We start from the raw sequence: 18,845 nt of genomic DNA, 5'->3' as shown, positions 1-18,845 counted from the left end.
CGCGAGATGACGTCACGTCCGGCGGCGGGAACGACTCGCGCTCTGCGCGTGCGCAATAACGCCCCGCCGCGTGCCGAAGCCTCACGCGCGTCGTTGCGACGGTAACGCCCGTTGTGTTCTGCGCCTCCCAGCGTGGCTGCGGGCGGCACGGCGCACGGCGCCTCGTGTAGCGGCGTCCCGATCGGCACTTTCCGTCCGACGGAGCGGCTTCACGACCGCTTTCTGCGCAGCTCTTCCCTCGCTGCCCGCCCTCACCGGGATTTTGCGGCTCTGGGCTGACAGCGCGGCACGCCGGGCTCAGGGGGCGGCCCCCCCCGCGGCACCCGCCGGCAGGACAGGCTCCGCAGCGACCGGTGGGAGTCCCAGCCCCTTCCTCCTGCACACTGTGGGGCGTTGCGGCTTCTCGCAGGGCGGCTGCCCCATACCCAGCCCCGTACCCGGGCAGCTCACCCGGCCCTCCGCCCACTACCACAGCCTGCACCTTCCCCGGAGGCTGCTCGGCCCGGCCCGTGCTGCAGCTCAGTCCCCGCTGCTCTGTGGGACGAGGGCTGCGTGTTGGTGCTGCGGCTCCTGGCAGGATGCTGAGGATGCCGGCCTGCCCCGGCCGCCCCAGGAGCCCGCTGACCCCAGGCTGGGGGGGGGGGAGGGGTCAGAGCCAGCCCTGCTCACTCTCCTGCTGTCCCGTGCAATAAGCACCAAGCCCTGACCCCTGCACCCCATTACCAACGCCATTCCCAGGGAGTGTGCCAAGTGCCCTGCACAGAGCTGTCTCTGCAGGCAGAAGCTGAACAGGGCAGGGAGTGTGGGAAGCCTTTGCTGATGGTGGTACCACATTGTGCTTCAGGGGGCTCAAGTGCTCAGGGCTCAGCAGAGAAGGGACGGCTGTGGGTGGCACCACTGGGAAGCTGACCTTGGGGAGATGGTAATGCCCGTCCTGCAGGATGCACTCACCCACACCTCTTTCTTTGCAGCTGAGTGCTGGTCCACTAAGGAGCTCCTTCCTGCAGGGATCAAGGCTAGAGCAACACTTTGGCAAGATGTCCTCAGGGCAGTTCTACAGCAGGGGGCGCTGGGAGGTAGGTGGGGCTGCAGTTGTGGCTGGGAGCACAGCAGCATTGTGGGACTTGTCTGTGAGGTAGTGAGGGTGGGTACCCACTGCTCCATCCCTTGGAGTGTGGGGTAGCTGGGAGAGGCTGCAGCAGCGAGGAGGCTCTCATCCTGCTTTCCTCTCCCTGTGTCCTCTCTGCAGCCCTATCCACGTCAGGCTCGGCCACTGTCTCCACGTGCTCATGGCCGCCGGGATGCCTGGCGCGATCCTCCATGGGAGCACCAGCATCGGAGAGACAGGGAAAGAATGCATCTGGTAAGAGATTGGGGTGAGCAGCTGGGCAGCACGGGGTGGGCAGAGCTGTTGGGGTTGTCCTCCAGATTTGGGCTGGCCAAAGGGTGGGACTCCCCTGGGAAGAGGAGAGTTGGAAGGAGCTCAGTGGGCAGGGGAACCCAGAGCACAACCAAAATCCCCACAGAAGCCTGCTGGATGCGTGGCTGCTCCAGATGTGCTGCTGTGCTCACGTGTGGCAATTTGCTTTGGCAGCCCAGTCCTAGGCAGCCCAGGCCTTACGGTGGCCCTGCTGACATCCACCGGAATAAGGAGAATGGTAGATGGGCACCCCAAGACTGTGATGTGCCACCACCTCGCTTGTACAGAGAGGACCACCGAAGCCGTGAGGTAATGTTTTTCAAGGACTTGCAGCCGGAGAGGAGAGGTGGTCTGGGGAGGGATGGTGGTGTGATGAGGGTGGCAGACAGGGTCATGTTTCTCTGCTGTGCTGTTAGTGGGGGCAGATGATGAAGGCTGCTCTTGTGGATGCGCCGCATCACTGAGTGGGGAGCCTGCCTTTTGTCTGTGCAAGGAGCCATCCGTTGGGATGTATCACATAGAGAAGTTCTTGTAGGGAAACTCTTTCTGAGATGCTCTCTTTTGGGTAGATGCTGAGTTGCCTTTCTATTTTTAGGCTGTAAGGGTTGGAGAGCACTGCCATCTGGAGAGGCCAATGACTGTTGCTGACTTTGGCTTTCCCATGCTGGTTTTCAGTTTCCCAGTCTGACTTCTGCTTTCCCAGACAGTAGACCATTTTTGTAGTTTCTTTGTTCTGTACTTATTGAGAATTTCTCAAGGTGTCTGAGTTTCTCCTGTGTATAACTCAAGGATGCTCCTCAAGGATGTGCTGTGTTCCCAGGTTGGTAGTTCCTGGGCCAGCGGACCACTTCTTTCTCTGTATTTTTTTCCAGTTATAACCTGGTCACGTTTATGGTTGCTTCTGTCATTAAAGGTAAAGCTTTGCGTAAGCTCATGGCCAGCAAACACATGCTGCACGCTGGCTGGTGCGCAGGCATGTCCAGCCCAGCCCTGGCAGACTGCCCATGCAGCGGTTCAGTGCCAGAAACCAAAAATCTGGGGTATCTCTGACCATGAGCTTCCCCTGTGCGGAAACTTAGCGCCCGGTGAGCGCCGTCACCTCCTGGCCAAAGCAGTGCTGGTTGGAGTGGAAGGTTTCTGTGCCTGGGAACAATATTTCATATCGGGTGATAAGGGCAGCTCTGCTGCTGCCTGAGGGCTGCTGCCTGCAGGATGTGAGATAAGAGAGAAATGCATAGAAAGCGAGGGAATGCCTGAAACGCTGCGTGGGACGTTGCCTGTGTCTGAGTGAATTTTCCAGGCAGGGCTGCCGGAGCTGAGCTGTTTGTAACCCACGCTGCTCCGATCCAAAAGGTGTCACTGTATAAGCACTGGTGGTACACGTGGGCAGGTTGGCATTTCAGCAGAGTTGTTTGGAAAACATCTCTTCCATTCTCTCTGTCCCACCCTGCACGTGTCTGAAGCTTCATGCAGTTTTGTGTTTGCTTTGCTGAGCCGCCCAGCTCTTGGCTGCCTGCACACAGCTCCTGCAGGTTAGCGGCAGTGCTGGTGAGCCCCGAGGTTTTGCAGTAGTTGGGCATAGCCCTGAGCATGCACCTTTTGCTCGGCTCTGGCTCTGCAGCACAGCTGGTCACTTGCTTCTTCATTCGGCTCCTTCCTGCTCTTTTGCTTCGTTTTGAGGAACCGTAGCAATTCTCACTTCTGCCTTATCCCCTTTCCCTCCTTTCCTCAGCCCCTGGGGTTTGCTCTCTCAGAATCCTGCTCCACCACTCTGAGAGCTGCAATTTCAGCCTTCACTGCTTTTTTTATGTGGAAGCTTTGTTCTCTGCCGGCTCTGCACTTTTGCACCATCGGGGCACTCGCAGAGGTTTGTGCTGTCCCTGCTGCAGGGCATACGTACAGCCCATGCAGGTGGTGGGCACTGTTCATTGTGAGATGCTCTGCTGCTCTCCCCAGGGACAGCAAACCTCGCAAATTTGGGTCTAGCCCAAACTGTTCTCCAGTGACAGTCACTTCTGCTTTACCTGCTGATGTCCTGCCAGATTTGTGTTGTTGTCTGCATTCAGGTCTGACTGTGCAGAGTCACCTGTGTGCTAAGCTCTGCAAAATGTGGTCCTAGACTTTTACACCACGAATCCTGTAACTACTGTATCTTATAACCTTACTATACAAGGAGTAAATACTAAAAATAATCTGTTCACCTAACAGACATCTCCATAGTTAAGGGGTTGATGAGAAAGATAGACAATGACTGTGGAGCAGAGCTGGAGGCTCTGCAAAGAACTGGAGGGCCAACAGGAGACCCTGAGCCAAACCTCATGGTGCCCATCCTAGGTGAGACCACCTGCTCACCCAGTTGGCACTGTCCCCACATCCCTGGGAGCTCCTTATCCTCCTGTCTGTGGATGCCTGGGCCATCAGGAGGAGGACCTGGGTCTGGTAGGTAACTGCAGCCAAGGAGCCCACATAGCTGCTGGTGCTCCCCTTGCAAGGTGACGTGCTGCCACAGTGGCCACCTAGGCTAGGGACACATTTGTCCATGCTGCTGTATTCTTTTCTCAAATCCCAGAGAGCTAATTGATCCGCCCAGTTAGTTAATTGATTTATAGCTATTAGAGGCTGCAATTAACCGACCAGCTGGAAAGCTGCACATTATCTGCCCGGTGGGAGCAGCACTGAGAAGCAGCCAGCTCCAATTGGCCATGAGTTGCCCCATCACTGTTAACAGCACTGCACATGTGGCATCTTTTAAGGTTTTACTCTGCTTCAGACTTTGAATTTTCCTTTTATCTCCTCCTTTGCTAATGTTTGGCACTGGCAAGCTCAAGCATGGTCTCCCTGCTCTCCCCTGTCTCCCTCCCGCGTTACTGCAAGGTCACAAACTTTGCTTTGCTCTCTGGAATAAGGAGGGAGTTTGCATTGCAGGACAGACCAGTTTGGACCAGCTTGTTATCAGTGCGTTCCCAACCACCATCCGTACCCACGTCAGCTTTCAGACGTGAAAGAAAGCAGATGTTCATTAAGCAGCAGGAAAGTAATAGGTCTCGTTAGGTGGCTGGGCAGGATGCCTGCACCCAGCACTAACATATCTGGCTGGCCAGAGCTAACGAAATGGCAGTGCAGCTCACGGTGGAAACACAGGGAAAGAGGAGGTGCCGTGTGCCTGGCTGCACCAGCAGGGGGTGTGCTGGGCCGGCAGCGGCGCCATGGGCAAAGCTTCCAAACAGTCCGGGATCAGCTGATGAGGTTTGCGGTGCTGCTAGCAGGAGATGAACCCAGCTGTGGTGTTAGAAGGTGAGCAGACAAGGATGGCTTTGGCAGCACATCGTTCCCAGGCAGCTCTTGGGCAGCCCAGCAGTGCTGAACTGCAGCTTCCTGGCTGTCCCAGCGTGGCTGAGCCAGCCCTGCCCGAGGAGCGGAGCTCTCTGCTCCTCAGCTTCCTCCATCTGCATAGGTGGGTGTGAGGGCAGCTGAGTGCTGTCCTGCCAGGGCCACCGCACCGACCAGATGCTCCTCTCAGCCTTCCCTCTCACCTCCGCAGGCTGTGCTGGAGCAGCCGTGCTGCTGGGGTGCGCTGCTCCCCAAAATGCCCCTGGCACAAAGCTGGGAGCATCCTGGGGAACACGTGGCAGTGACGGATTGAGGCAGAGGGATGCCCTGGGACGTGGGCTCTGTGCCCAGGAGATATGCTTGCTCTCTGCCTGACCATCCCTGCAGGAGCCTCCAGAGGTGGGAGTGAGGCAGGAGTGGGGGCTGTCATGGGGCGGATGAAGTAACTGGCACGGCATAGTGATTTTGAAGGCTTTGCATTAAACTGCACTTTAAACCAACTTTGATAGGAGAGACTAGGGAGAAGAAATTGTCTGTTTCTGTTTACTGGAGACCAGTTGGAGAAGAGGTGCCATTTTAGGTCTGTACAGCCGTTAGGAGATAAGGGGGGGCTGCAGTCCTGCTCTGAAGCGACCAGCAGGAAGACAGTGATTGCAGCACACTTCACTAACACATATCAGCTGCATTCAGACAGTTTATTAAACATGCTCTGAGCAAGTTGTTACAGTCTGTACCTCATCCGTATCCCAGGGAAGGTCAGTTAGGTTAGGTAAGGCTATATGACCTGTCCTGCTGGCACACCGGTCGCAGGTGTGGATCCAGGGGGTTGCATGCTGGGCAGGTCTCAGGCTGGCTGAGAGGAACCCCAGAAGATGTCCTCCAGCATCCTGATGGGATACCCTTTTCTCATCTGCTTTTTCACGATAAGCAAGAAAATACTGAGTCACTAGTTAGGCAAATTAAGATAGAAACATGGTTATAGAAAGCGTATGACTTGCAAAGAAAAATGGAAGAGAATCTTCCATTGATTCCTTAAGACCTCATTTTTGTTACGTGGTTTTATGTTTTCGGTATCTTTGCCAAAGGCATTATTCTCTCTTTTCCTTGACAGATTCCAGTCACAGCTCAGGCTCTTGACATGAGTACTAGTCTGCATGTTGTTAAGCATAGATAGGGCAGGTAGAGTGGCAGAGGCACAGCTATGGCCTTATCCAGCCTGCCCAACTCGGGGCAGCTCTCGTTATCAAACAGGGGCCGGCTACCGGACCTGTGCCATGTCCTGTTCTCTGGTCTTAAACAACCTCTCCCCTCCTTCATCAGGCTGTGCTTGGACCATATTCCACAGCTGCCAGTCATGCTCTGTGCCCCTCTTGTTGATGGGTGTTCCCAACAGCTGTGGCCAATGTCAGGAGGTGCTCTGTAAAAAGTAAAGACTCCAGGAAGGTGTTGCAGCTTGGCTTTTGGCGCCTTGCAGCAAATAAGTGGGCAGGAGGGGTACAAAGGTAGTTGGCCAGGGGGATTAACACCCAGCTGCTGACAGCCACTGCTTCCTGTTGGGCTGCATTCAGCAAACAGAGGTGGTGCAATCTGCCCTGTGTGTGGAGGAGGTTCCGTCCCCACTGCATCCCACACTCACTGATGCTGGGTCTCTGCCAGCAGGTGAGCCCCCTGCAAGGCCCCCTGGGACTGGCCTGACAGGTAGAACCCCAATCTGGGGATAAAAGCGTTTATTTTCTTGCTATTACACTCCTTGCTGTTCTATAGCTCGGTCCCTGCTGCTCAGTGGGACAAGGGGAGGGTGTCTGTGCTGTGGCTCCTGGCAGGATGCTGAGGATGCCTGCCTGCCCTGGCTACTCCAAGAGCCTGCTGTCCCCAGGTTGGCGATGTCAAGGCAGAGCCAGGCCTGCTTGCCCTGGTTGTATACTATGCAATAAGCACTGAGCCATGAGCCCTGCATCCGCTGTGCGGGGAGGTCACCAACGTGTTCCCAGGGAGTCTGTGAAGTGCCTTGGTGCATGCACAGGGTTCAGCCCCTGCAGAGAGCTGGGACAGTGTCTGGCACTGGGGCAGCCTGAGCAGCGTGGCTGTGGGCCAACGCAACAGGAACAATAGTGGGGTGGTGCTGCTGGGCGCTGTGACCTGTGCAGGGTGCACTGGGCAATAGAAGCATCTCTGTGAGCAGGTGGAGATCTGAGATGGGTGGGGAGACCCGGCAGCAGATGTGTGCAGTGTGAGGGAACAGCACCAGCACTGTGGGGATCCTTGTCTCCTCCAGGCCCGGGAAGCAGTTCTGCACTGCCTTCACTGCTGGTGGTACTGCGTTGTGCTTCAGGGGGCTCAGAGCTCAGAGCTCAGCTGAGCAGGGACAGCTGTGGGTGGCAGCATCAGGAAGCTGACCTTGGAGAGATGGTAATGCCCGTCCTACAGGTTGCACTCACCCACACCTCTTTCTTTGCAGTCTCGTGAGGATTCACTGAGGACCTCCTCTGCTCAGGGATCAAGGCTGGAGCAACACTTTGGCAAGATGTCCTCAGGGCAGTTCTACAGCAGGGGGCCCCGGGCCTTTCTCTGGGAGGTAGGTGGGGCTGCAGTTGTGGCTGGGAGCACAGGAGCTTTGTGGGATTTGTCTGTGAGGCAGTGAGGGTGGATACCCACTGCTCCATCCCTTGGGGTGTGGAGTAGCTGGGAGAGCATCCCTGTGATACAGGAGAGTTTGTAAGGCTGGGAATTGTCTGTGACTTCAGATGGGAAGGTTTTGGGCTCCCCATCCCTGCATAACATCCTGGTGGAGGAGAGAGAGGCTGCAGCAGCGAGGAGGCTCTCATCCTACTTTACTCTCCCTGTGTCCTCTCTGCAGCCCTATCCACGTCAGGCTCGGCCGCTGCCTCCACGTGCTCATGGCCACCGGGATGCCTGGCGCGATTCTCCGTGGGAGCACCAGCATCAGAGAGCCAGGGGAAGAATGCATCTGGTAAGAGATTGGGGTGAGCAGCTGGGCAGCACGGGGTGGGCAGAGCTGTTGGGGTTGTCCTCCAAATTTGGGCTGGCCAAAGGGTGGGACTCCCCTGGGAAGAGGAGAGTTGGAAGGAGCTCAGTGGGCAGGGGAACCCAGAGCATAACCAAAATCCCCACGGAAGCCTGCTGGATGCGTGGCTGCTCCAAATGTGCTGCTGTGCTCACGTGTGGCAATTTGCTTTGGCAGCCCAGTCCTAGGCAGCCCAGGCCTTTCGGTGGCCCTGCTGACATCCACCAGAATGAGGAGAATGGGAGATGGGCCCCCCAGAACCGTGATGTGCCACCACCTCTGTGGATGTACAGAGAGGACCACCGAAGCCGTGAGGTAATGTTTTTCAAGGACTTGCAGCCGGAGAGGAGAGGTGGTCTGGGGAGGGATGGCAGTGGCCATGGCACCACAGATGGGCAGAGGGCAAAAGGGCAGTTTACTGCCCTGTGATGAGAATGACAAACCATGTTGCAGTTCCCTGCACTGTGCTGGCAGCAGAGGCAGTGCTTCTCTGCCCTCGTGCCAGCTGGTGTGTCTCCTTGCTCAGTGTGTAAACCACTGCTCTCCTCAGATACCACAGCTGCGTCACCGGGACTTCTTTGTCCAGCCTGAGTTCCCCAGCCGGGAGCAGCGTCCTGCTGGATTCCTACGGTGGGTGCCTGCACCGAGGGTGGGGCAGTGGGCTGGAAAGGGGTTGGCTTCTACATCCTGCTGTGGCTCTGGGCTGAACATAGCTCCCATGGGTTGGCTGAGGGGTGGTGGTCCCCTCTGAGACCTCGGGTGGTGGGGGAGCTGTGCTGCATGTGCAAACATGTCTAGGCTCAGCTCACGCACAGCAATTGGCTGTGGGCAGCAGGTGGGTGCAGTGGGTTAAATAGTGCTCCAGGGCAATGCAGTGTTGAAGCTGACCCTGCTGAAGGTGGGAAGTTACACCAGAGATCCTTGCCAGCCTGAATTTCCCTTGGGGCTGCCTTTGCTCTTGTAGGGAGCAAAAAGTCTTCCAGGACAACTACTCACCCCAGCGCCATTGTGGCCCACGGCAGAGACGCCACCGACTCCTTCGGCCCATCAAGCAGGAGCCATCATACCACAGCCGTTCTCCCCAGAGCTCCCAAGGTTTGTGCTGCTGCAGCACTGGCTGCTGCCCAGGACCCCTCTGTGATGTGTGCAGCCAGCAGCGTCTGCATGGGGAGGGCCAGCACTTTGTGTACTAAGTCCTGTTGTGTTTCCACAGGGTACCATCCGTCCTCCATATCCTCTCAGTCCTGCTCCCCAGAGAGCCAGACAGGGGTCAAAAAGCACCTCGATGCTCTTCAGTCACCTACTGCCCGCAAAAACTGTCCGCAAAGTGAGGGGCAGGTGGATGAGGTGGGTTTTACCCCAAGTACACAGCGGTGACTCCAATTTCATGGCCACGTGAATCCCTTGGTGCTGCCATGGCCTTGACCAGAAGGATTTCCCCCAGGGCCTGCTGGTGGCAAGCAGCGAGGCGCTGGAACGGCCCAGACCTGCAGAGAAGAGCCCAGAGAAGAGCCTGGGCACTGACCCCCAGGCAGCAGAGCAGGAGCCAGCGGGAGGATCAGAGACAGTATGTGTGCACCTCTTTCTCGAGTGCATACTGAGATACTTTCACCCCAGGAGCTGCCCAGCTCAGGGGATCCCTTCGACCTGTGTAACACTTCGCTTCTCTCTCTTTCACTCTTCACCTCAGTATCTCTTGGACAGAAATGGAAGCAGGATTTTTTCCCGACCTTTCTCTTGGGCTGCACATCCCCTGGTTTCCTTTGGGTTTCAGCATCTGTCCTGTCTCCCAGCTCTTTTCTCTGGGACAGATGAACATCCCTGCCTCATGCTATTGCGTGCCTGCAGGTTAAACCAGAAGGTGAAGAGGAAGCTGCAGGCAACCAGCAGCCCTTTGCACTGGAATTGGAGCCAATCTCACCGGAGGTAACCAGCTCTGAGGAGGACGAAGGCTCGGAGCTGGTATGCACTCATGCATCTCTCTCCTCTTTCTGCCTAAATGTCGTGCCACAAGGAAGGTGGGATCTTGTGGTCCCCTCCATGAACCTCATTTTTCCATTTGCCCAGGGTGTATCAAAATGCCTCCCTATGCACTCTGAAACGCATCTGTAGTGCTTTGCACAGATAAGGCCATGCAGCCAAAGCATCCCTGAGGCTAGTGGAAGTGCTGAGCTGTATCCACTAGTCCATTATCTCTGTAGCCTGCTCAGGCTGTCAGTGCTGGCCTGATTTTGGAGGTACATGCTGAGCTCTGCATGCCCTCTCAAGCATGGCAGCATCTGCCAGGTGTTGCTGGTGAAGTGGAGGCAGCAGCTGCCTGGGATGGGGTGGGTTTTAGCCTGTGGCTGCGCTACTCTGTGTTGTTTCCTTCTGGGAGAAGAGTGCCTGAGGTTTCCCTTCCTGAAGGCAGCAGTATTAGCTTGCAGTGCTGGCTCCCACTGTTTTCACATAGCCTCTGCCTTCATCCCCTGGGTGCTTTCCCACTGCTTCTTTGTGGCCTTACCAATCTGAAAACTCACAGATCCCGCTGGAAGCTACTGGAGAGTCCAGCACACAGACCAGCAAGGCCAGCTCCAATGACTGCGCTGAGGCAGCAGCACCACCCAGGACGGGGCAACATCCTTGGGGTTGGACAGAGCTGGTACGTGCGCAGCCCTGCCCTGTGCACTGTGCAAGAATGGTGCCCGTGTGTTTCTGGGAAGCACCTGCAGGGAGGCTCAGGAACATAAATCTAAGCCAGGAACCATGGGGGGAGTTCCTCTCTGGCCTTTGCAGTCACAGGATTATGTCCTGGGGTTAAAGCCTTGCTTTGTTTGGATGCGGAGCCCACATCAGCCCTGGTACTGGCTCTTCAGGAGAGGCTGATTGGAGTCTGTTTGGAGAAAGGCCAAAAAAATAACGTGGAGAATGAGAACGTGCTGGAGCGTGAGCAAGCCCAGGAGTTGAGCTTTAATGAAGCAAACGAGTACTGCAGAGAGGCTGAATTACTGCCTGATGGGGAAGAGAAATCAGCCAGTGGGGCCCTCGGGTCTTGAAGGGAAGGCTGCTGGGACTGCAGTGGAAGTGGGAAGCAAGGGGCAGCCTCCTGTATGTGAGGGAAGGGTGGCAAGGTCCCAGCAGGTTCCCCCACAGGGTGACTGGTCCCCAGCTGGTAGCTCCAATGTGGTGACAGCCCCACACCTGTTCCTTTGCCCACACATCCCCTTCAAAGCATCCAACCTCACCTTCTTCCACTGCCCAGGCTGCAGGCTTCCGGAGCTTACTCTGCCCCCCGCGCTCCACGCATTCCCCCACCAGCACAGACCCACGCTCTGCTGCCATCCTCTCCAAGAAGGAGAGCATCGAGCAGGTGAGTCCCGGCACAGATGAGGGTGTGTGGGACTGGTCATGGAGAGGAGAACTCGGGAGCTTCAGAACCCACAGGGGAAAAAAGCAATGCTGGGTGGTGTGCGAGCCCTGGGGCAGTTCAGCATAGGTGCTGTGGGAAGAGGCTGCCACCTCTGGGACACTCTAAGCAAGGAAAAGAAGTCCCTTTGTGCTGCTGGGGGGGAGGTTCTGGGGTGCCCCATGCTGAACCCAAGCTGCTCCCTGCAGGGGTACCACGAGTTCTGCCTGAACTTTGCCATGGTGTCCATGATGCTGCTGCAGAAGGAGCCTTCCATGGAAGGGGTGCTGATGAAGGCGCTGAGAGCCAACCTGCGTGAGCTCCGCCACCGCCTCCTCAAGGAGATGGAGGATTTCATCCAGCAGTACGATGTGACACACCCCAGCTGCTGAGCGGGGAGCTGGGGGGCTGTGCTGGCAGAGCCCACTCTGGGGCTGTAGGGATGTGCTGATGCAGTCCCTCTTGAATATGGGGGGTTAAAGGGCCTTCATAGTGGGGGGGTGGTTGGGTCTGATGTTTGTAGGCAGTAAGTGGGGACTGTGGGCAAGGGATGAGCCATACATAGGCCTGTATTTACAGTGACATAGGGAGGTGGTTTTATTGGAGGAGGGAGGGAGGAGGGAGGGAGGGAAGGTGGAGGGAGGAGGGAGGGAGAGCAACTGGGGTGAGGGGGCTTATCTTTATTCTACTCATTAGACAGTATCTTAAAATTCATTGTTTGTTCTTGTTTTCATAAATAAAAATGAGTTATTTTTGCAGCCCTGGTGTAGCCTTTGCACTGCTGTTGCTTCATTCCTGTTGTGTCGGGACCAGCATGCACACGGAGGTGTCCCACAGTGACACCCCAGCCTGGTCCTGCCCTGGGGCCCCTCGGCTCCCATCAAAAACAGTTCTCCAGCAGCACAGTTAATGCTGCTGCAAACCTGGGCTGGAGAGAAACAGGCCAGGCCTGGTCGGCTCTTCCATAGTCAGGTCTTAGCCAAGCTTTATTGGAGCATCATCCATCACGATGGCAGAGCTGCCCCACTGGTCTCCTCCCTGCAGTGGCAGGGGACACAGCCCTATGTGGAGCAGCATCAGCTCTCGTCCTTCAAGATGTCCCTACAGGTGAGAGATTCTCACCTCATGTCTGGATCTGACTCTGGTGGCCAGATCCCTCCTGTCCAGTCCGGGCAGGAGTCCCTGCAGCAGGTGCCATGCAGGTGTCTGCCCTTGTCCTAAGTCCTTGGCTGCCCTCCCCAGAGCACAGCTGCTCTCTGGGGCTTTGGCTTTGTCTGAGACAGCAGTCAGAGCCCATAATTCAGTGCAGGCTGCTGGTTCTTTGCTCCCTGCTTGCTTTACCTGTTCCTAATTGAGGGAGAGGCCAGCAGGAATTGCAGGCTGTGCTTTGCCAGCAGCTGCTGGTGAAAGATCCCAGCAGCTTCTCCCTCCCCCCCCACCACCTCAGCCTTGGGCTGTGTCTAAAAGGTGTTTGGAATGCCTTGAGACCACTGCAAGTGCTGGCAGGATGGCAGTGCCATACAAGGTGCTCTCCCCTCCCCGGTGCATTTGGCACTCAGCTGCTGCCCCTCTGCTCACATACCATGCAAAGTGCCCCCTCGCCCCGCTGCCTCTGCAACACCTGGGGACCCCTGCTTGCTGAGTGTCCCTGTGCTAAGACACGCTGCAGTGCTTGCTGCTGCCCCGCAGCTTCGCCATCCTGCACCCCGCCCGCTCCAGGCGCTGGGGCTCCCTGCCCACAAAGTTCATCCCGGGCTTGGGGATGGGTTTCCCAAAGAAGAAACCCTCCTCATCTGAGTCCGAGTCTGAGGATGAAGAGCAGGTGGGACACCAAGAGTCATCCTCTTCCATGATATCCTGTGGGTCAGCGTCCTCCAGATCTGGGCTGGGTCGGGCAGGGGACAGACCCACTTGGAAGTGTGGGTTTCCATCCCCTACCAGCGTTCGGGGTTCAGGACCTCCCAGAAGCCTGCAGGGACCCTCTGTGTTGGGCTGGAGATTGGAGGGGTGGCTGCTTGATGATCCCGGCACCCCTGCACACACAGCATCTTTGCTCCTCTCTACAGCTGCTCCATGGTCCTCAGGGCTCCTGAATGCTGGATGGGTGGAGGCCTGATCCGGTAGCATCTCTGGAATAAGGAAAGCAAGGAAGGGTGAGGGAGAAGAAAGCTGAGCCTGCCTTGCTGCAGCTGCTTGTGCAGCAGGGGCTGTCCTGGGATGCAGAGCAGGGTTGTCCTAACCAAACCTCAGCTGTGGGATGTGGGCTGGGAGCCCACGGCTGCTTGCTACAGCCCTGAGTTAGGCTGCACACATGCTGTACCCCCAGTGAAGTACCCAGAGCCTGGATTTGCTTCCATTTCTCTCCCAATCCCTTGCAAGTGAAGCACTCAGGTCTCCTACCAGCCCCTTCCACCCGCTGTCTGCAGCCCCCAGCTGCCGCGGTGCTCCCAGCCCTGGTGGCATGGCTGGCTCTGGAGACGGGCGTCGAGTCAGGGGATGGTGCCGAGACGAAGGCGGAGTCAGAGGAATCGGAGGTGGTGGAGGCAGCAGAGGACACATCCCAGCCCAGACTGCAGCTCTCGGAGCAGAAGAGCCGCCCGCAGCGGGCGGTGAGGGGCTGCCCACGCAGCGGCTTTCGGCACAGACTGCAGCAGAAGCAGGCGGCGCGGGTGTGCCAGTGCAGACCCTGGTGTGTGGCCTCTTCGCTGTCGACACCTACGAGGGGATCGCAGGTGAGGGCACGGGGGTCTCCCACAGCCGCCCACCCGTCCCTCCGGCAGCACGGCCGTACCGATGGGCTCCCCGCAGGCCTGGCACGGCTCGGCAAAGAGGCTGTCGAAGCAGCTGCGGCAGCAGGGCCGGCCGCTCCGCATCACGTAGCGCTGCCCACACAGCGGCGCGTCGCACTCCAGGCAGCAGAAGTGCTCCGGGTGCCAGCGCCGGCCCTCTGCCTCGATGCACTCTTCCAAGAAGATCAGCTGGAAGGGAACAAACAAACCGTCCCGTAAGCACCCAGCCACAGAATACACCACCCAGAACATGCTTTTTTTGTGCTTTGGGGTGGGCGTGGGGATCTCTGGGGTGTGGGAAGGGAGTTCCTCTGGCCCATCCTGACGCGTTTGCAGCTGCCAGTAGAGCACAGGAGCACATAATGACAGCACAACGGAGCCCAAAGCATCTCCTCGCCCGGTGCCCACCTGATCACAGGAGGCACAGCGCGGTCGGAAGAGCTCGGCGTGGTGCCGGCCGCAGTAGATCCTCTCATCCTGCTGGAAGTAGATGAGGTCCACCAGGGGCTGGTGGCAGACGTGGCAGCAGAAGCAGGGCGGGTGCCAGAGCTGCCCTCCCAGCCGCGACGCCGCAATCCCGAGGTCCCCTTTGCTCAGCCTCCCGCCGCACTGCAATGCACGGGGTCGGGGTCAGGCTGAGTTTCGGGGGCGGCCCCGCGCTGTCCGTGGGGGAGCGGCCTCACCTTCCTGCACGGACAGCCGTGTCGGGCGCCTGGCACCGGCACCGCCACCCCCTGGCCCAGCGCGTCCCGTCGGCGGCGGGCGCTGAACGCCCGGAGCTGCTTCCTCTCCTCCTCCTCGAGGTCGGGGCAGTACCGCTCCTGCGCGGGGAAGGGGGGGTGAAGGACCCGCGGCAGCGGAGCGCGGGGAGAGCGGCATGAAACAAACGCGTGCGTTTCTTACATCGCAGTCCTGAGGCGGCAGCTGCTGCAGGAGGGCTCTAACACGGAGCAGGCTGCGGTCGGCAGGACGGGGCGAACCCGGGGGGCGGCTCTCGAAGCAGGCGGGGACCTTGAGGAAACATAGGCGGGTGACCGAGGCGTCGCTTCAGCTAAAGGAGCATCTGCCTCTCGCGGTCGGAGCTGCTCACCTCGGGGGGCGCGGGCTCTGCGGTGGACTCGGGGTACTCTTCCAGGGCACAGCCGGAGTCGCTGTCGGACGAGGCCGGGGGGAGCGCGGTAGCCGTGCCGCACGGGGGGGGCTCGTCTCGCTGCGGCCATGCGGGACTCGGCCAGGACATGAGCTGCGGAGAGAGGAGCGGAGCTGCGGAAGAGCCTCGGCACGGCGCGGAGAAGTCTGTCCCCGGGAGGCGTCATCCTGCAGGGACGGCGCTGCGGGGACCTCGAGGCCGTTCGCTGAGTCTCTGCAGAGATCTCCGGGGTTACAAATAAGCCCTCCCCGCAGCACGGCTGCTCGGCGGGGCGGGGGCTTTGCCTGCCGGGCGCGGAGCACTGGGGAAAGGATAAGGGATATTGGGGTGGGGGGGAACAGCGGGCTTTGGTGCTCACCCTGGAACAGCTCCGAGGGAGCCGCACTTTGATGTTTGCTCACCCACAGCGGGAGATGTCCCCCTGCTGCCGCCAGCCCTTTCCCGGCACGGCTGAGCCCGGGGTTGGTGGCCTGGCCCGGAGCGGAGCAATGGGAGGAGACCGAGGTCTCGCCCAATTTGGTGGAAAATAATTTATTCCCCCCGGGCTGCTATTGTTCTGCCCCGAGCGGCTGTTCCTGCTCGCCCGGCGTGCCTGGCTCAGGGCTGCGCGGTGCGAACCCGTCCTGTCCCCTCCCCACGCAGCGTTTGTCACCGCTCGCTTCCTTCCTGCCTCGGCTTTCCAAAACAAAGCGATGCGGTGGCTCCTGGGGCTCCCCGCACAGCAGCCCGGAGCAATCCCTGCGGGACCCTCCGCACTGTGCTGGCACCCCCCAAGAGCTGCCCCAGGTCTGACACCTCCCGCAAAAGGCCTCCCCGGGAAAGGGCAGAGAGCTGTGGGCATGAGGGTCGGTAACCTCAGCCCTCGGAGGCTCCAGGTCCTCCCGCAGCTCTGCCCCAGCAGTGTAGCAGCTCAGGGCACCAAGATGTGCGTGCATGGCTCTGAGCTCAGGATTCCCAGCCGTGCACCTACATCAATGATTAACGTGGCAGATTGGCAGTCAATAGGATAAAGCAGAAGGGCGGCTTGCTCCCTGGGGTCTGCCTGTCCTTGCTGACGTTAGGGCAGGCCGGCTGCGTGCTGTGAGTGACTACAGATTGCTGGTTGGAGGAGCACATCTGACCCAGTTCCGTGCATTCGCAGCCCACAGAGGTGCCAGCTTGGCGAAGGACCACCAGTGGTGTTGGATCAGTGATCAGCCTCAGCTCCACAGCTCTGACGGAGCACTGCCGCATCCCAGGGGGGCTGAATTCAAACACCCGTGGGTGAGAGGTGCCGGCCCTGCTGCTGTCTTCAGTCCCTGTGGGTAACACATCCCTCCCATGGGATACGGATGGCGGTCCCAAGCTTTGCTCTGTTTGCTAAGATCCCAAAGTGCACGGCCAATCTGCTGTCATCGGACCCCCTCAGTGCCCCACGGATGCAGCAGAGAGGGCCCTACCCACGCAGGGCATCTCATCCCAGGGCTGCCAGCAGGAGCCCGCCGGGGTAAGGCTGGGGACAGGGCTGTGAATCAATGGGGCCGTGCGGGAGAGCCCAGCCCAGCCGGGTTTGATGTGATTACGATGGCTGGCAGCCGTCTGGGCTGCAGACAGGTCCCTGTAATTAGCCGCAGACTGTGACAGCGGTACGCGCCTCCCATGCTAAGAAGCCGGGCAGCCCCAACAGGTCCGTCTCCTCTGCTCCCATCCCCTCTGCCCTCCCCGCTGCCTCCAGGCGGTCCCACATCACCCTTTCCTGCGGAGGGATGCGGGATGCTCTCAGCACAGAGCTGGGCACACAGCTGCGGTCCCCCAGAAGGAACCAAGTGCCACCACATGGAGTGCCCTCGGGCTTTTGGAGCCCCTCAACCCCGGGCTTTCCCCAAACTGCCACCGTTCAGCCCTGCTCCAAAGGACGGCTGATGTCCCCGCCGTGCCTCCCTGCCTGTTTGGAGCTTTTCGGTTTTGCCATCCCAGCACACACTGGCACCACCCGCCCCAGTGACCCCACAAGAGGCCCCAGCCTTGGGGAAGGGATCACAGCTCCCTGAAATCCACAGGAATTTTAATCCCCTTCAGTTCCCTGGGATCAGCCCCTGTCCCCATCCTGTTGTGGGAGCGCGTGGGGCTCCTGGACCTCTCCCTGCAGAGATCACAGCATTAACATTCAGTGCGGCTGATCCGTGCCTGCTGCAGCCGTTGGGATCCTGGAGCCGCCCCCCCACGGCAGCAGCCCCACTTCCAGGCACCTCTGCCCCGTTTTCTCGGAGCATTAAACAGCTCCACGGCCCCGAGGAAACACAACAGCTGGCCACTGCCAAAAGGACCAGATTCCCTTTCCAACACCCCAAACACCTGCAGCTCTCAGGAGCTCTGTACGCACACCTCACCCACGGGATAACCTGTTTGTGCTTCAGCTCCCATCAACACAGCTGCAGTGAACGTACGTGGAAATAAAGATGCAGAGCCATAAAGATGCATCTCTCTGGGGGTGAGATAAGCCGATGTCTGGCAGGGTGAGCTGGAGCAGCTCGTCCTGCAGCACGGCGGGGCCAGGCTGGCAGAGCAGCCCGATGCTCGGCGTCACAGCACAGCCACCTCCAGGGCCATGAGAGCCCCGCGGTACTGCAGGTGGGGGGGAGGGGGTCTCAGCATCCCGCTCTGCCACCCAAAGGAGCGGAGGGGACGGCGGGGCACGGCGGCTTGTTTGCCGGCAGGGGGACACGGCGGTGCCGTAAGGGACATTTCGGAGGGGCGGTGACCCATCACCCCGCCGTAACGCGGGGCCGAGAGCGGCCCCAGCACCGCTCCGCACCGTCAGGGCCGGACCGACGTCTGCGCGCTGCCCCATCGCCGACCCCGCACCGCCCCGTTCACACCGCGCGGTGGAGGAACCCCCGCGGCACAACGCCCGTCCGGAGCTGCGTCTCCCGGGGCCGCCCTCCGCCCCGCACCTGCAGCCGGAGAGTGGGCGGGGGGTTCCCGAGGGACGTCGCCGTCCGGGGGCACTCTCCCCGAAGACAAAGGCCCCCGGAGCGGCGCTCCCACGGCCGATTCCTCCCCGCAAAGAACCGGCCGACCTCCCTCTCCCTCGCGTCGCTTTCCACCCTTCCTTTTCCCCCGCAACAATTCCCGGACGTGGAAGCCATCCGGTTCCCCCCGCCTCATTGCTGAGCTCCCACCCTCCCCCAGCCCCGTAGGACCCCCCTTACCTGCCCGGGGCCGTCCCGTCTCGTCCCGTCGGGTCGGAGCTTTGAGCCGAGCGGACTTCACAAAACGAAAGGAAAACATCCAACATCCAAACGCAGCCGGGGCGGCGTTTCCTTTTGCCTTTTTTTTTTTTCTTTTTTTTTTTTTTCTGTTTCAGTCTGCCTGCCCAGGAAACTGGAGCCGTGTCAGCTGGGGTCCCAATTAGAGGCTCGTTAGCCTAAACCCACGGCGGCAGCCAATGGCAGGGAGCGGGGAGGGGACGGGCAGGGGCTGGCGGAGGGTTAACCCTGCAGGGAACCCATCGCATCGCGTTTTTTTGCCACCTCTTATTTTCCGAGCATCCACGCCCCGCTTCGCCCCGGGTCGGCGTTTGGATGGCTTTTATGATCCGCCGCGATGTATTTTTCCTCCCTACATCAGAAAGAGCTGGAGCTTCATGAAAAGAGGGGAGGTGTCATTGCGCCCCAGCGGAAACCTCCGCGGGGTTCTCGCCGGGCGCTCAGCCGGAGGGCAGCGGGGATGTCCTACTTTTCTCCCAAAGCCACTGAGCGCGGCTT

At 59.2% G+C, this 18,845-nt stretch overlaps 2 protein-coding genes across 6 annotated transcripts; one reads left to right on the top strand and one right to left on the bottom strand.

Moving 5' to 3' along the window:
- Positions 1–7: 7 nt before the first annotated feature.
- LOC101749017 (platelet binding protein GspB-like) lies at positions 8–11,739 on the top strand. Of its 4 annotated transcripts, XM_004948434.5 has the most exons (15): positions 8–353; positions 972–1,076; positions 1,250–1,363; positions 1,595–1,729; positions 7,209–7,325; positions 7,608–7,721; positions 7,953–8,090; positions 8,326–8,405; positions 8,740–8,870; positions 8,989–9,122; positions 9,220–9,342; positions 9,624–9,737; positions 10,297–10,416; positions 11,017–11,124; positions 11,370–11,739. In XM_004948434.5, the coding sequence occupies exons 2-15, from the start codon at positions 1,038–1,040 to the stop codon at positions 11,550–11,552; spliced, it is 1,650 nt and encodes a 549-aa protein (XP_004948491.2). In that variant the 5' UTR covers positions 8–353; positions 972–1,037; the 3' UTR covers positions 11,553–11,739. The 4 variants fall into 4 exon arrangements, with proteins under 4 accessions (XP_004948491.2, XP_015154458.2, XP_040508973.1 ...); XM_015298972.4 differs by lacking the exon at positions 11,017–11,124; XM_040653039.2 differs by lacking the exons at positions 1,595–1,729; positions 7,209–7,325; positions 7,608–7,721.
- Positions 11,740–12,120: 381 nt separating this feature from the next.
- On the bottom strand, positions 12,121–18,384 carry PRICKLE4 (prickle planar cell polarity protein 4). Of its 2 annotated transcripts, none has more exons than XM_015298973.4 (8): positions 15,458–18,384; positions 15,040–15,192; positions 14,853–14,960; positions 14,633–14,770; positions 14,358–14,558; positions 13,952–14,138; positions 13,561–13,875; positions 12,121–13,289 (listed from the first exon to the last, which is right to left on the bottom strand). In XM_015298973.4, the coding sequence occupies exons 2-8, from the start codon at positions 15,187–15,189 to the stop codon at positions 12,814–12,816; spliced, it is 1,575 nt and encodes a 524-aa protein (XP_015154459.2). In that variant the 5' UTR covers positions 15,190–15,192; positions 15,458–18,384; the 3' UTR covers positions 12,121–12,813. The 2 variants fall into 2 exon arrangements, with proteins under 2 accessions (XP_015154459.2, XP_003642799.2); XM_003642751.6 differs by having other exon boundaries at positions 18,291–18,384.
- Positions 18,385–18,845: the final 461 nt, after the last annotated feature.

Source organism: Gallus gallus, chromosome 26, assembly GCF_016699485.2.
Source record: "Gallus gallus isolate bGalGal1 chromosome 26, bGalGal1.mat.broiler.GRCg7b, whole genome shotgun sequence".
NCBI lineage: Eukaryota > Metazoa > Chordata > Aves > Galliformes > Phasianidae > Gallus > Gallus gallus.
This window is presented reverse-complemented; position numbering and strand designations above follow the sequence as displayed.